The 16,116-nt window shown below is 45.6% G+C and overlaps 1 protein-coding gene across 4 annotated transcripts in view; it reads left to right on the top strand.

The window, feature by feature from the left end:
- DHRS12 (dehydrogenase/reductase 12) overlaps positions 1-16,116 on the top strand; it is a 35,352-nt gene that overhangs the window by 15,074 nt on the left and 4,162 nt on the right. For all 4 annotated transcript variants that reach the window (XM_063714916.1, XM_063714915.1, XM_002824298.6 and 1 more), the window contains exons 6-7: positions 12,874-12,935; positions 14,110-14,214. In XM_063714916.1, coding sequence (XP_063570986.1) covers positions 12,874-12,935; positions 14,110-14,214 — 167 coding nt within the window. The remainder of the gene's footprint in view (positions 1-12,873; positions 12,936-14,109; positions 14,215-16,116) is intronic.

The raw sequence follows: 16,116 nt of genomic DNA, 5'->3' as shown, positions 1-16,116 counted from the left end.
GAGTTAAATCCAGTTTGACAGGCCTTCTGGATGATTCTGGTGCACACTAAAGATTGAGAACTAATGTACTATGCTTTTAGTCTCCTTGGAGTTTCTCCTTCTCAAGCCAAGGGGCCTTTCAATTTTGAGATGCAGTGAATCCAACACTCTTCCCAGGACCTATCCTACTTCCTTGTAGTGAGGGGGGTGTTTTAATTAAGTGTTGTTCTAGGTCACAAGATGGATGGCAGGGGTTTTGGTGGTTGTTGGAGTCATTGAGAGTGTCCAATATATAGCAACCCTATTCCCAACCAAGAACTGAAGAAATTGAGTAAGCCGATGGAATAACAGTTGAAAGCCAACATATCACTGTTGTTACTGATAAGGCTGGTTGAAGGGCATGGCTCAGTGCAAGAGCCAAATGGGTTTCCTCATATGGAACCCAAGAATTAGAAGGATTCACCTACCTGGTCACCGGGGACTCCCCTTCTCTTCTTCCCCAGAAAGAGGAGAAGGGGATGAGCAGAACTGAGCAAGCCCCGCTCATTGTCCCCAAATTTACTAAATTTACTATTTTTTTTTTTTGAGACAGGATCTTGTTCTGTTGCCCTGGCTAGAGTGCAGTGATGTGATCATGGCTCACTGCAGCCTCGAACTCCTGGGTTCAAGCAATCCTTTCACCTCACCCTCCCAAGTGGCTAGGACTACAGGCATGTACCACCATGCCTAATTTTTTTAATGAAAAATTTTTTGTTGTTGTTGAGGTGGGGGTCTCACTATGTTGCCCAGGCTAGTCTCAAACTCCTGGCCTCTAGCGATCCTCCTGCCTCAGCCTCCCAAAGTATTGGGATTACAGGTGTGAGTCACTGTGCCCAGCCTAAATTTACTGTGGAAACATGCTCCATCTCCCTGGCAGATGGAAGAAGGTCCAAGGGAGAAAGAACTCACCCTAATTGCACTCTTTTCTCAAGGAAAGAAAGGCTAGGAGTGGGAAGATGCCTTCTCCCCAGTGATGAGGTTGCATTTTTCAAAACAAATATACCTGGAAGCTTGTATGAAATGGCACAGGTTTAGTACAAAATATTTTCGTCACTGACTTTGTTCCAAATATGGTATCTCTGCCGAAATGACCAAAAGTACCAAAATGTGGGGTCATGCTAGAGTTTGGCTCATAACTTGATGGGAGAGCTGAGACTCCCAGAGTGCCGCAGCTGGCCCCAAGGCACTGTTCTGCAGGACTGGTTACGTAATTTGCAGAGTCCAGCACCAAATGGAAATGCGAGGCTCCATGTTAAAAAATTATTAAGGATTTCAATGCAGCGACCACAGAGCATTGAACCAGGTGCAGGGTCCTTCCAAGTACTGGGCTTTGTGCTACCTCACAGGATGAAGCCAGCTCTTTTGCTCACCCATCCACCCACCATCTGACAAAATTCTGCTAAGTGTTCGCTGCAGCCGGGCCACGAGTGAGAGTTGCATATATATGTATATTATATATGTGTATATATATAATTATATATATACACATATATATGTATATTATATATATTTTAATATATATAATTATATATTATATATTATATAATTATATTATATATAATTATATAATATATAATATATAATTATATATAATTATATAATATATATTATATAATTATATTATATATAATTATATAATATATATTATATTTATATATATTATATATTATATATTTATATATGTAATTATATATTATATATTTTTATATAATATATATTATATATTAATATATAACTATTAATAAATATATAATATAATATATATTATTATATATTAAATATATAAATATATTTATATATGTAATTATATATTAAATATATAAATATATTTATATATGTAATTATATATTAAATATATAAATATATTTATATATGTAATTATATATTATATATTAAATATATAAATATATTTATATATGTAATTATATATTATATATTTATATATGTAATTATATATATTTATATATAATATATTTATATATAATTATGTATTATATATATTTATATATAATTATGTATTATATATATTTATATAGAATTATGTATTATATATATTTATATAGAATTATGTATTATATATTTATATAGAATTATGTATTATATATTTATATATAGAATTATGTATTTTATATAATTATATATTATAATTTATAATATATAATTATAAATTATAAATTATAATATATAATTATATATTATAATTATATTATATAATTATATAGAAATATATAATTATATATTTGTATATATTTTTATATAATTATATATATTTATACTTTTTCATATAAGATATATAATTATATTTAATTTAGTGCTATGATGGAGGTAGTCCTACATCACAGATGAGGAAACTGAGGCTGAGATAGATTGTTTCACTTGCCCAAGGTCAAGTGGAGGAGCCAGAATGTGAACCTCGGTCTGACTTCCTCCACGACTCACGCTCATTACCAGCGCACAGTTCCACCCATCCCAGCATGTCCTCCCTCACCCCATCACCGTGTTATCCTAAATAAGTGCTAAGAAGTACTGGGAGGGGGTGACCAGCTATGCCAGGGGAGGCTGGGCTGGGGCTGGGGGCACCTCTCAGAGAAGCTCAAAGGTTTTGGAAGATGAAAAGGAGGGTAATCTGGGGGCCTTGGCCTTGCTTGGGAATGTGGACAGGCTTGATAGACTCTAAGGGGACTGTCTATTTGTTTATTCAGCTGGTTATGTTGCACCTTTGTAAGGATCCAGCCTGCTTCTAAAGACCTTGCTATCTCTTCATTTTCATTTCCTGTTTGTGTTAGAAACATCTTACTGATTATTCCAACCTCTCTGAGAAGCGTAATAATTCTCAGGCTTTGATATTCATCCTCGAATGAAAGAAATACTACAATACACAAAGAGGCATGCCAGCGCAGAGGGGCAGCTCCATGGGTCTTTGCTTGAGAGATAAGGAGATACAGAGAGGTTAAAGTGCTGTCATTCCTCAGCAGGACCAGGCCAGACAAAAAACCTGGACCCTTGTCCGAGTCCTGGAAAATTGCTGGCTGCCATTCTAATATGAAACATGTTTTCCTGGCCTGATTATGTAATGTGGGATAGGTTGTTTTCTATTTTCTAAGATTCACATGAGCCGTCAGAAACATTTGCAATCTCCAGCCAAACACCAGTAGGTTCCTGATACTCTGAGGAGAGTGTAAACCTCAGCATTCGCAGGATTTATCACTGGATCCTAAGGGTTTTGAAGCTGGTAGAATAGTTAAATGCAAAATGCCTTCAGCACCCATGCCTGCACACGGCTTTATTGAGACATCACAGTGTATGAATTAGATAGTTTGGAAAGAATAATTCTTAGCCTTTTGTGGGGGCGGGTGGGGACTGGAGAGATTTTCATATTCTACTGAGGGACAAAAGCGAGCTGCCCTGGGTCAGTTGATGCGCAGTTGAGCCATGGAGGGGAAGAGATTGCAGGAGACAGCTTCTGTTGGGTGGCTGTTCTCACCCCTTTGTTTCAGGTCTCCTCCAGTCACATACGTTTTGCCTGTTAGCATTCAGTGGCATTAAGAGTCCATGAGGAGTGAAGACAGATGGGAGGGGGAGGGCGGGGAGGCTGAGCTAAGTGCCCTGCTGGCAGCTTGCCACAGCCTAGCGTTAGCAGATTAAAACTCTCACCCGCATCTTAGCCTCTCTCACCACAGGACACAAGACGAGGACACTGATTCTATCTCCACCAGGACAGCTGCGTCACCAATTAATTGACTGTGATAAACAGGCAGTGGTGCCTTAGCTCTTTGACAGGAGGCGAGGAAGTTCACCTTAGGTCACTTTGGAAGGATGTATGTCGGGAGACAGAGAGTGTTGTGGCTTGACATTCTGTTACGTGGCGCCCTCCTAGGGCACATCCCAGTAACTAGTGAGAGCTGCTGTCCGACACAGGGACCCCAGGTCCAGAGACGCTTTCATAACAATAGCACATATTGAGCACAGTCCCTGTGCTGCAGGCTGCACTGAAGGCTTTTCTTGGATTCTCTCATTCAGTCTCATAACCATTTTACAGATTTTACAAATGAGGAAACTGAGGCTCAGAGGTAGTCTAAAACCAATCTGTGACTCACTTCTTAAACAAAGGACAACAAAATTGTGATTGGGGCATTTTTTAGTGTAGGGTTGTATCGTCAGCTATTGCTGTGAAACAACTCCAAAATCTCAGGAGTGTACAATGATAAGCATGCATTCTTGCTGACTCTTCTGCAGATCTATTGAGCAGGCTGATCTCAGCTGGGCTCAGCTGTGTGTCTCCAAGCTGCAGGTTTGGTATGGAGTATGTGTCAAATATCTTGCATCCTCCTTGGACCAAGGCGTATTCTGGCCAAGGTATATTCTCAGGGCAATGGCAGAGGCCCAGGTGTGCGAGCAATTCCAAGCCTCTGCTTGCATCCAAGCCCCTTTGATTAACTGGACATGATATCCAGTTAACCAATCCAGAAATCAGCAGATATCCAGTTAATCAAAGCAAATCATTTCACAGAGCTCCAAATCAAGAATCAGAGAAGTGTACTTCTCCCACAGAGGTGGCGAGGGGAGAATGAATATTGAACAATAATCTGCCACAAGGGTTTTTTGTTTTTTTGTTTTTTTTACATTCTAATTCTTTGAAAATGGGTCACCTGAGTTTAATATGTTAACTATTTATTAATCAAAATACCTAATGAACAAAGGCACCTTATTTGTTCCATAAACATTTTGTTTTTTTTGAGACAGAGCCTCGTTCTGTCACCCAGGCTGGAATGTAGTGGCATGATCTCAGCTTACTGCAACCTCCATCTCTTGGGCTCAAGTAATTCTCCTGCCTCAGCCTCCTGAGTAGCTGGGATTACAGGTGCATGCCACCACATCCATCTAACTTTTTTATTTTTAGTAGAGATGGGGTTTCACTATGTTGGTCAGGCTGGTCTTGAACTCCTGACTTCAGGTGATCCACCTGCCTCGGCCCCCCAAATTGCTGGGATTACAGGCATGAGCCACTGCGCCTGGCTTGTTACATAAACATTTATAAAGGGCCCATTTTATGCCAGATGCTGTGACCGGTTATGAGGATAGAGAAATGGAACGGACTGCTGGCCTAGTGGGGAAATTAGACACATACATGATTTCAGTAATCATGTGGTAAAACTCTCTTTTCATCCATGAAGGGAGATTGGTACGGAGACTCAGAGGAAAACAGAGAACAGTGCTTCCAAGGCAGAATGCTTCCTTAGACAGGGCATGCGTTTGGTGCCAGGCATTCTTACTTATCAATAACCTTTACCTGAGCTATCCTCATGCACTGTTTTGTTCCTAAGATCTCCTTCCAGCTCACAAACCTTCAAGGCTCCCAGAAAGGCACACAGTCTGGGAAGTAGCACTGTAGAAATGGCAGCTAATGTTGTTTTAACATCCAGATTCCTTAACCTGGAATTAAAGTCCTTTGTTAGCAGACCCCACCTCCTGTCCAAATGTATTTCCCATTATTTTCCTACATGGACCATGTAGCAGTCAGCCTCTAATTTTGGAACTTGCCACTGGCAGTGCTATCTCTATGCTTTTGTCCTGCTGCTCCCCTGCCTGGAATGTCCCCTACCTGGCTAACTCATACTGCTCCTCCCTGCTGGACACATTCCTCCCCCTGAGCCTGGTCAGATGCTCCCCTCTGGGCTCCCATGGACCCCTCTGTGTGCCTATTGTGGCTCAGCAGAAGCCACCTGCTGATGGGTGGGTTTCTTGCCCACCCATGGGCAAGAAAGAGCATGGATCCTTGAGGGCAGAATCCACCTGGCTCTCAGGAGGCGCTCAGTCACACTGGCTGCCCTGAGCAGGGTTGAAGTCCAGCTCCTCCAGTTACCTGACTCTGTACGAATGTCCTCAACCTCCCCAAGCCTTACTTTCCCATTCTGTAAAATAGGGATGATGATACTTTTATAGGCCAGAAGTGAAGATTTAAAAAAGACTTGTAAGATATTTAACCAAAGAGAAATAACCTGTGTGCACACAAAAATATGCACACAAATGTTTATAGCAGCTTATTCATAATCGCCCCAAACAGGAGTCAGCCCAGATATATGGTGAATAGATAAACTGGCACTCCCATTCAATGGAATGTGATTCAGCAATAAAAAGGCACAAAATGTCAGTGTACAAAACAATGTGAGTGACTCTTAGATGCACCAGCCAAAGTCAAGCCAGACCCCAAGGGGTGCAGACTGTGATTCCATTTATAGGACATTCTGGAAAAGGCAACCTAGGGGGCTAAGAAGAGGTCAGAGGCTGCAGGGGTGGGATTAGGGAGTGGTTAGGGGCAGGATGAGGGTGTGACTACAAAGGGAATGTGAGTGGCTGTGAGGGAACATCTGGGGTGATAGAGTTCTTCTGAATCATACCATAGTCTAATGCATAGTTACATGACTGCATCTGTCACAGTTCAGAACTGTGTACACGCACACACACACACACACAGATTTTACTTTATGTTAAAAAATTATATATATGTTATATCAACAAGAAAAAAGAAAGCATTGTAACTTTCAGCTCAATGCCTGGCATGTAGTGAGTCTGTTCCGTCCTAAGAAGCATATTATTCATTATGATTGTTTCTTGATGCTCGTCCTCAGTAACAGGTGAGCTGCTGTTGGGGAGACTGTGTCCTCAGCTTGAGGTGGGGACAGATTTCAGGCCACAGGGGAGGCTGGTGGAGTCTGGAGCTCCTAGGAACCCCATTTCCCCTCGACCCCTAGAAGGGTCCCAGGTGAGGCTCTTGGTTTAAACTGCACCGGGGAGCCCTCCTAAGGAGAGAGAATGGACAAGCTCAGAAGTCAGAGATCATTTTCCCATTGATTTTTGGTTTTCTGCCAGCCATGGAAGCTGCTTTTGATGAGACACAAAAGCTTCCCAGACTTGAGTCTCCTGGGCCACGCCATGCACCCCACTCTGGCCCCTCTTCCTTCTGGGCAGCTCCATGGTGGTGCAGAGTCCTTGCGAGGAGGCTCTGTGGTGTCTGCCCTTCTAGGTCTCCTGGCCTAGGAGCACCGGCTCCAAATCCAAGTCCTCCTGTGGGCCAGGACCTTACCTAATTAACTGGCTGGGATTTGGTGAGTGTTTTAAAGGTGTGCTGGTAACAAACATTCATCTGAGGAATTTTCTAAACAAAATCCCAAATAAGCACCTTTGTCCTTTTAATGAGCTGAGGCCCAAGTGCCCACACTCGGGTTCTCCCTGCAGTACAGCAGGTTCTTTCATACATCTCAGTGAAGCACATAGGACCCCCCCATACTGCAGCTGTGACAGCAGGGGGTGACATCAGTCACCTGGCTAGGCCCTGGAGAAGAGCCTCCACAGCACTTCCTCCACCAGCCTCTCATGCTCCCCGAGTCCGGGGCATCGTGCAGCTCACTCCAGTCGGCTTATCTCCCTGACCTTTGGCCACTCTCGTGCTGAGGTCACCTATGGCCCTGATATTCCTGGTTCTGGAGAGCGCACCTCTACCATATCCATAGGCAGCACTGGGCACAGCTGTCCATGTTCCCATAGCGCGATGGCCTCCGAGCCGCCTGTGATTCCACCCTCGGAGGTTGGCTCCTTCTCAACCTCCTTAGCCAGCTGCAGCGTGTCTGCAGGGACTTTAAATGTTGGCGTCCCTCCCAGACCAATCCTGTACCCTCCTTTCTCCTCCCACTCTCTGTTGGGATGTCATCCTTGCCCCAGTGCCATCATGTGCCTGGCTCCCAAGGGCCCCCTTCCAGCCCAGATCTCTCTTCTGAGTTCCAGGTCCAGATCTCAAACACCTCAGCCTCAGCATGTCCAAAACTGAAGCCTTAGTCCCGCACCGGTCTGCTCCTGTAATGGGCCCCACCCCAGTGGCTAGCATCATCTCCGTCACCGCTTGTCCTTGACACCCCCTCACTTCTCATATCCAAGCAGTGATGGTGCCTTTGGACTCCCTGCACAACGTGTCCCCAGTCTGTCTCCTGCTCTTCAGCTCCATTGCGACCACTCTGCCCAAGCCACTGTGGTCACTGTGATGTAGTGGAGTAATATGGGGCCCTGGGTGCCCTCCTGTACCCACCTCCCAAACAGAAGCTTCCTCCATAAGGCTGACAGAGTGGTCCTTTTGCATGCAAATCTGTTTCCTTCTGCTTAAAGTCACCCCTTGGTTTCATATGAGGTGAGTGTCTCTGGCGTTGCCCTTGGAGGCTGCAGCCGCACATTGCCCTACCCTCTACCATGCTCACTCGGCTGCAGCTGCCCTGGTTGCACTCTCCAGCCTCAGGGCCTCTTTGCACAGGCTGTGCTCCATACCTGCAGCCCTTCTTCCCATCCCCAGCCCTCTACCTGCCCGTTCCCTCCTCTTCTCCAGGTCTTAGCTGAAATGTCCCTTCACAGTTCATGCAGAACCTGACACCTCCCCCCCATCTCACCCCCATGTGCCCATAGCACTCTAGCACTTACCTCGACCGTGAGTGTAGGTTAGTCACGTAGTAACATGTGTAATGCCTGGGAATGCCTGGTGGAGGGCAGGGCGCCCTCAGTCTGTGTCCTGAGTACTTAGCGCTGAGTCTGGCACTCAGTGGGCCCTTGATAAATACTTGTTCAGTGCATGGAACTGGATAAGGTGGCGGGGATGAGTTGAGGTTGGGGGCAAAGGGGAAGGCCTGACTCACGCTAACCACTCTCTGAGCCCAAACCAAGAATACCCCATAGGAAGCCAGTGCCTTCAATGTCTTCTAATAGCTCATTTCCTCTGGGACTCTGTCCTGCTGTCTTCTCCAGGTAATGTAATCTTTGAAATTATCTTTATATAATGTGTGAGATTAGTGTGTGAGCCCCCCAGGCTCACTATGTTTTTGTTACTGTACAAAAGAAGTACCAAATGGTGTTCACCAGTACAGCTATCTGCTCCTTTAAAATTAACACCAGAAACTTCCCAGGGACAGCAAGACAATGATTTTCTCTGTCAGATAGTAGCGTGGATGGAAGCACATAACCCATTGGCTAGTAACCAAAGTAGCTTTAATTCAAGGTGGCTTTGAAGGTTTCTTAATAGACATGCCAATCAGTTTTCCTATGCTAAATTTACAAATTGTAATATATTTTTCTCATTAAAAATAATTACCTTTAATGCTACTAAAATGTCATACTCAAGATATATAATTTCAGAAATACTATGAATTTAGTATTTGGAGGATGCAGACATGGGTTTCACGGTGCTCTAAGAACACGCGGCATCTCTCCTTCAGCATCACCTGTGCTCCACACAGTTTTACCTCCCTTCTTAATTAGTTGATAGAGAGATTTGCTTCAAGTCATGTACCCATGTAATAAAAGTTCTTGTTGCCATATTTAGAAGACTATGTCCAACATAAATTCCACTGCCAGATCTCTTTCTCGTAATGAACCTCCATCGACATAATGAGTTCCTTGGAAGAAAGGCATTGTGTAAACTAAAAATACTAATGAGTCATAATGATAATGAATTATTTTCCTTATTACTGGGAGCAGGACTAACCTTGGGCAACTTTTCCAGTAGCTGAAGGTGCCTTCCCTCCTCCCAGGCCTGCCCTCCCGTGGGATTCTGTACTCTAAAATATCTTTTTCTCTCATCAAAACCTTGAATCACCCAAATGTCCCTGATATTAATAGGAAGTCTTAGAGGAAAGGAAGTTGTTGACCTGGTTCACACGAAGATATGAATGACTAAAAGCACCCATTAACCGTTTATAACAATGCCCCTCCTGTGTCTGTCCAGAGACATTCTTATTTATTTATTTATTTATTTATTTATTTATTTTTGAGATGGAATCTCACTCTGTTGCCCAAGCTGGAGTGCAGTGGCACAATCTCAGCTCACTGCAACCTCCGCCTCCCGGGTTCAAGCGATTCTCCTGCCTCAGCCTCCCGAGTAGCTGGGACTACAGGTGTGGGCCACCATGCCCGGCTAATTTTTGTATTTTTAGTAGAGACAGGGTTTCGCCATGTTAGCCAGGCTGGTCTTGAACTCCTGACCTCAAGTGATCCACCCGCCTCGGCCTCCCAAAGTGCTGGGATTACAGGCGTGAGCCACCGTGCCCAGGAGACATTCTTATTTTAAAGGGTAGCTGGTTATCCCGGGAGAATTGGTGGACTTCCTAACTGAGACAAGCCAAGTGTCTTAGGTTTTGTGTGGTCAGAAGTAACAGGAACCCACAAAGGAAGACTAAACAAAAAAATAATTTATTAGTGGGCTACAAGGGCAGCCCTCACAGAACTCAATGGCAGAGACATAGCTGGGCTTTGGGAGGGCTAGGGACAGGACAGGAGAACCTGTCAGCAGCTGAGGTGACCTTCTGTTTCCCTGGGACTGTTGTGTCCATGGACTCTCGTCACAACTGCTTCATTCACTCCGTCTCTGCTTTTCCTTGCATCTGGGTCACATATGGCTGCCACTGAGTCACCTGTCCTCCGTTCAGCATTCCATTTTCACACTCTTGTAGGGAGAGTTTGGGTGGGACAGCTTGGACCAGGTGTCACCCCCCTGGCCCAGTCCATCTGCCCGTGGACTGGGCACATGGGACAAACGCAGCACCTGGCCCAGGGCAAAGACTCAGTTATGTGTTTGTTGTTGTTATAAACAGGATGTGTTTGGGGCCTACCCCTAAAAAGGGGGAATGGGGCATGTTTCCCAAAGAAGTCTACTGCACCAGGCTGAGGAGTTTTTTGCTTAATTCAATGGGGGACCAGAGTGTTGAAGGACTTTGGGGGCAGGAGAGTGACGTTGGCTCACGTGTTAATGACAGGCCTGTTTGGATCTGTGTGAGGTGGGCAAGGAGCAACTGGCGCTATGTTCACTGAGGAAAGAATGACTTGCAGAATGGGTACCTTCCTTCTCCTTGGCATGGATTGGCATGCAGCATGGCTACGTGACTCAAGAAAAGGGAGATGCGCCATCTGTTTTCCACGTTGTATGAACTTGCTGGGACTTTGGATAAGTCACTGAACCTCTCTGGGATTCTATAACTAATTCTTTCAGTAAGAGTTTATATATATATACACACCCACATATATGTGTACACACATATGTATGCACATATATACTTATATATTGTGTATTATTTTAGCAGATTATTACTGTGTTTCTCTAAGAGTTTTTTTAAAAGCACCTGCTACTTGGCAGTGCCCTAGAGGAGAGAGTACTTGGCAGGGACAAGCGACCCAGGCAGCCCTCCTGCAGGTGACTGGGAATGAGAGCTGAGTACCTCCCAGGCAGGGAGGATAGGTGCAAAGGGGCTCACCCCAGCTCTCGCCATCCTGAGAGGAGAGAGGAGGTGCCCTTCGCAGGCAGCAGAGCCAGCCCAGCCGCTGGCTTTCATTTCCCTTCCTCACAAGAGCCATTTATGACAATCCGTCAGGGCAAGCTGATGCGGCAGATCGCTTTTGGCAGAAGTCCTTTCTACTTGTCATAAATTAAATCACAGAGAAAGCCACCGGCGGTGAATACAAAGAAAGTCCAAGACCACTGGCTGGAGGTTAACAGCTGTTAGCGACCCAGGGTTCAGGAGACTTTACAAATCCACAAATACGAACAAGGCAGGCTCCTACAAATACATTGGGCTGTGAACAACTAAGAATGCTGTCTGGGATGAAAGTCACAACTCAGAATCACAAATGATAATACAGCAAGAGCAGGACAAAGGCGGCCTGCACAGAGAACTTTCCAGTCCTCACAGGACATGCACACATTTTTATTTCACCACAAACTCCTCTGATCCTGTGAGGTGGGCTGGCCAGCTATTATCTCCTGAAAATGCCACTGCACTTGCCTACGGTCACACCGCTGGTAAGTGCCAGAGCCAGGGTTCAGAGGGAGGCCCCTGGATCCACCTCCAGGACCCTTCCCACGATGCCAGGCAGCTCCTGCGAGCTGGATGCAGGCCACGTCGTGGGCAGTGCAGGAAGCTGTGGTGAGAGCTGGTCACACGAAACTCCATGGCGTAGCCCAGAAAAGAGCCCAGGGCTCACCACTTTAAGCCCCTGACTTGATTCCTGCCTCACTTTGGGGTAAGGGGCTTTAAACTCTCCCTTTTTTGTAAACACAGAGTAATAAACATTCATTGTTTAAAAAAATACAGGCATGTATAAGAAGAATATAGAAACGATAATCCCACCATTCAGAGACGAGCATTTTTAACCTTTCAGGGCATCACTCTGATCCTTGCAGACATTTTCTCTTCATCTTGACACATCTTTCCTCACCAAAATGGAATAGTGTTGTTCCCACTGTTTTGTAATTTCTCATTCCATATATATTAGGAATGTGTTTCCACGTCACATACACTTCAGTGTTTTTCTCATTCCATTAGAAATGTTATATGTATATTTCTTGATTGAAGAAATAACCATAAAGTTATATGCTCATTGTAAAAATACTCAAATCCAAACAGTGCAGAAATGTATAGCAAAGGAAGGAAAAATTTTACTGAATTCCAGCCTTGAGACCTAATTTAGCGGTATTGCTAAATTTCATCTTCATATTTTTCTGTGCACAGAATGGACATATAGATGCATTTTTTCTTCTGCGAAGTGGACCCATCTACTGTTTGGCAGTTTTCTTTTTCCCTTCCTGTATTCCTGTAGTGTGGACATCTTTTCCTGTCGGTACATGAGGCTCTAAGGCATCTTTCTTCCAGTCCTGGGAAAAGGAACATTTGGCTTGAAGGATCCTCAGAAGGAGGGACTGCCCCTCAGGTGGCCACTTGCCTTCTTGTGGGGGGTGGGTGCGGGCAGACAGTCCCCACATCAGTCCTGCAGGACCCCCTGAGTGGGGCTTCCTGTGGTCCCCTCACGGGATGCTGTGTGCTGCCTCAGGTGTGTACATTCTCACGACTGGCCTGATCCCTGTGCTGGAGAAAGAACACGACCCCCGAGTGGTGAGTTGACCTTATGGGATGTTTTGAGGGTAATGGACTTTGCTCCTGATGGGAAGTCAGTGGGCCTAGGTTTGCTGCCAGACTGCCCTAAGGGGGCCATTCTGTCCACATCCACAGCAAAACCCCAATTCTGTCAGGGGGCCGAGAGGGAGGTAGAGGCATGCCAAGAGCACATTCAGACCCCAGCCCTCTCTGAACTCCCCCAACCCCCGACCCCCACTCCGGCTGTCACGTGGGCGTCGGCAAAGCACTGGGGAGGGAGGCCTCCGAAGGGCAGGGGTGGCTTGTGGGGCGCTCAGGTCAGGGTGGTGCTGCTCTTCCTGGGGACTGTCCTGCTCAGAGGGGAAGGGACTGGCTACTGGAGCCTGTTCTCCCCCAGCAGGTTGAAATATAAATTGGAGAAAGCAGGAAGAAGACAGTTAATGTAGGCTGCCTTCTCTCTGCTGTGGTGGGCAGAATAATGATCCCTGCCACCCCCCACCCAAAAGTTCATATCCTAATCCTAGAACCTGTGACTATGTCACCTTTATATAGCAGAAGGGACTTGGCAGCTGCAGTTCAGTTCAGGGCCTTGGGATGAGGAGCGTGTCCTGGAGTATCCAGGTGGGCTCGGTGGAGTCCCAAGGGTCCTCATGGGAGGGAAGGAGGAGGGCGGGAGTCAGAGGAGAAGTGACCGTGGAAGCAGAGGGTGGAGACGTGGCTGTGAGCCGAGGAGTGCTGGCAGCCTCTAGAAGTTGAAGGCAAGGAATGGAGTCTCCTCTGAAACCGGCAGAGGGGACGTGGCTTCGCTGACACTTGGATTTTAGCCCACAAGACCCACCTCGGACTTCTGGGCTCCAGAACCATAGGAGAATACATGTAGGAGAATACTGTAGGAGAATACATGTAGAAGAATGCTGTAGGAGAATACATGTAGGAGAATGCTGTAGGAGAATACATGTAGGAGAATACTGTAGGAGAATACATGTAGGAGAATACTGTAGGAGAATACATGTAGGAGAATGCTGTAGGAGAATGCTGTAGGAGAATACATGTAGGAGAATACAATGTGTTGCTTCAAGCCACTAATTTTGTGGTCACTGGTCACAACAGCAAGAAGCACTACTCCACAGGGGGTGAAGAGTGGAAGGGGTCACAGACTTTAGTTTGTACATCTCTGTTACCTTTATTGCAGATAACCGTCTCCTCAGGAGGAATGTTGGTTCAGAAACTGAACACCAATGATCTCCAGTCCGAAAGAACACCATTTGATGGAACTATGGTCTATGCACAAAACAAGGTCAGTGAGGTGTGTTTCCCGAGACTGCATTTTACCCACGGGCTGTGCGGGCCCTTTTCCAAGGAAAGCTTACTCTGGGATGCACATTAATTGGACCTTAGTAGTTCATGCAGCACCTGAAAATGTTCCCTCACCAAGAGGCTCCCCTTTGGGGAGCACAGCTCTACTCAGACCCATGTGGGCTCTCAGCAGCATCCTGGGAGGAGCCACAAAGCCGCCGCGTCTCCTCTCGGTGTTTCTCAGACCCACACAGAACAGGATCCTAGCAGGGGGATCCATTGCCCTGTGCTGCTCAGAGGGAATGAGGACAGCGAGCGGTCCCTCTTCTCTCCTCTGGGCAGCTCTTGGCTTCCCGGAGGCTCACTGGGAGGGGCGGCACATTGAATCCTGAGGGAGGGAAGGGGTCACAGTCCAGAACCCTTGACGACTATGAACAGAAAGTAGATTTCCACAGATGGAGCATCCTTCATCTGAAAATCCCAAATCCAAAATGCTCCAAAATCCAAATCATTTTGAGTGCTGACATGATGTCACAAGTGGAAAATCCCACACCTTTGCTTTCTGATGGTTTCATGAACACACATTTTGTTTCATGCACAACATTATTTTAAAAATATTGTATGAAATTCCCTTCAGGCTATTTGTAAAGGCATATATGACACATAAATGAATTTTGTATTTAGATTTGAGTTCTATCCCCAAGATATCTCGTCATGTATATGCAGATATTCCAAAATTTGAAAAAATCTGAAACTTGAAACACTTCTGGGCCTCAGCATTTCAGATGAAGGATGCTCAACCTGTACTGCTGTATCTCTGCTTATTACAGCTATATTTAAAAGCCGGATATATATAACTTCCATATTTACAGTTCTTGCCCTTAAATTCACCCGGTAGGGCGCCCACATTGTCTGTAAGGCTGCCAGCACCCTCCGCCTTCCTTGTCGGTGCTGTGTGCCTTCCGAAGGTGGCCCTGTCTGAGACTCTCTGCACCTCCACTTCTTCTGCTTATATGCCCCGGGTGTGCCCCAATTTTGCTCCCTGACCCCAGACCAAATCCTGGTGAAGTACATCTCATGACTCCAAATCCTGACATTTGAAAGACCTGCACTTCTTTACAGTTTTCCCAGAGGACATGGGAATAAACCATTCACTTGTTGTAAATGAGGCCCAGAGATGGAGTTCTTTGCCAAGCATGATCAAACTACCCTGGGATGGGGCAGTAGTGTGACTGCAGCTGGGAAAAGGGAGGATTTAAAGATTTTTATTGTCTATAACTGATGTATTCTCTGTGTCCAGTACATTTGCTATGCTCTGCTTAAGGAAGGAGTTAATTCATATATATATATATATATATATATATATATATGCTTACTGCAACCTCCGTCTCCTTGGTTTAAGCAATTCTCCTACCTCAGCCTCCTGAGTAGCTGGGATTACAGCTCCAAAATCCAAATCATTTTGATTTGCCCACCACTACACCCAGCTAGTTTTTGCATTTTTAGTAGAGACTGGGTTTCACCATGTTGGCCAGGCTGGTCTTGAACTCCTGACCTCAGGTGATCCGCCTGCCTCCCAAAGTGCTAGGATTACAGACTTGAGCCACCGCATCTGGCCTTAATTCCCATATTAGCTGAACACACACTGTATGCCGGTCTGTGCTGGGGGCCTGAAGTACAGCAGTGAACAGGACAGATACCACCCCTGCCCTCAGTGAGCAGCAAAGAATAGAGTCACCCAGGCGACTTGTGGACGGGGAACACCTGGGCACTGAGGGGTGTAATTTCATGGGGGGTGGGCCTGCTGTTCCTTCTCTCTCAGTGTTTTGCTGGGTTAGCTCATTGCTTGTTCTGGCCTCCTTTGGAGTGGGCAGGACCTGCTAGGTCCTACTCAGGGCTGCTG

This window comes from Pongo abelii, chromosome 14, assembly GCF_028885655.2.
Source record: "Pongo abelii isolate AG06213 chromosome 14, NHGRI_mPonAbe1-v2.0_pri, whole genome shotgun sequence".
Taxonomy (NCBI): domain Eukaryota; kingdom Metazoa; phylum Chordata; class Mammalia; order Primates; family Hominidae; genus Pongo; species Pongo abelii.
This window is presented reverse-complemented; position numbering and strand designations above follow the sequence as displayed.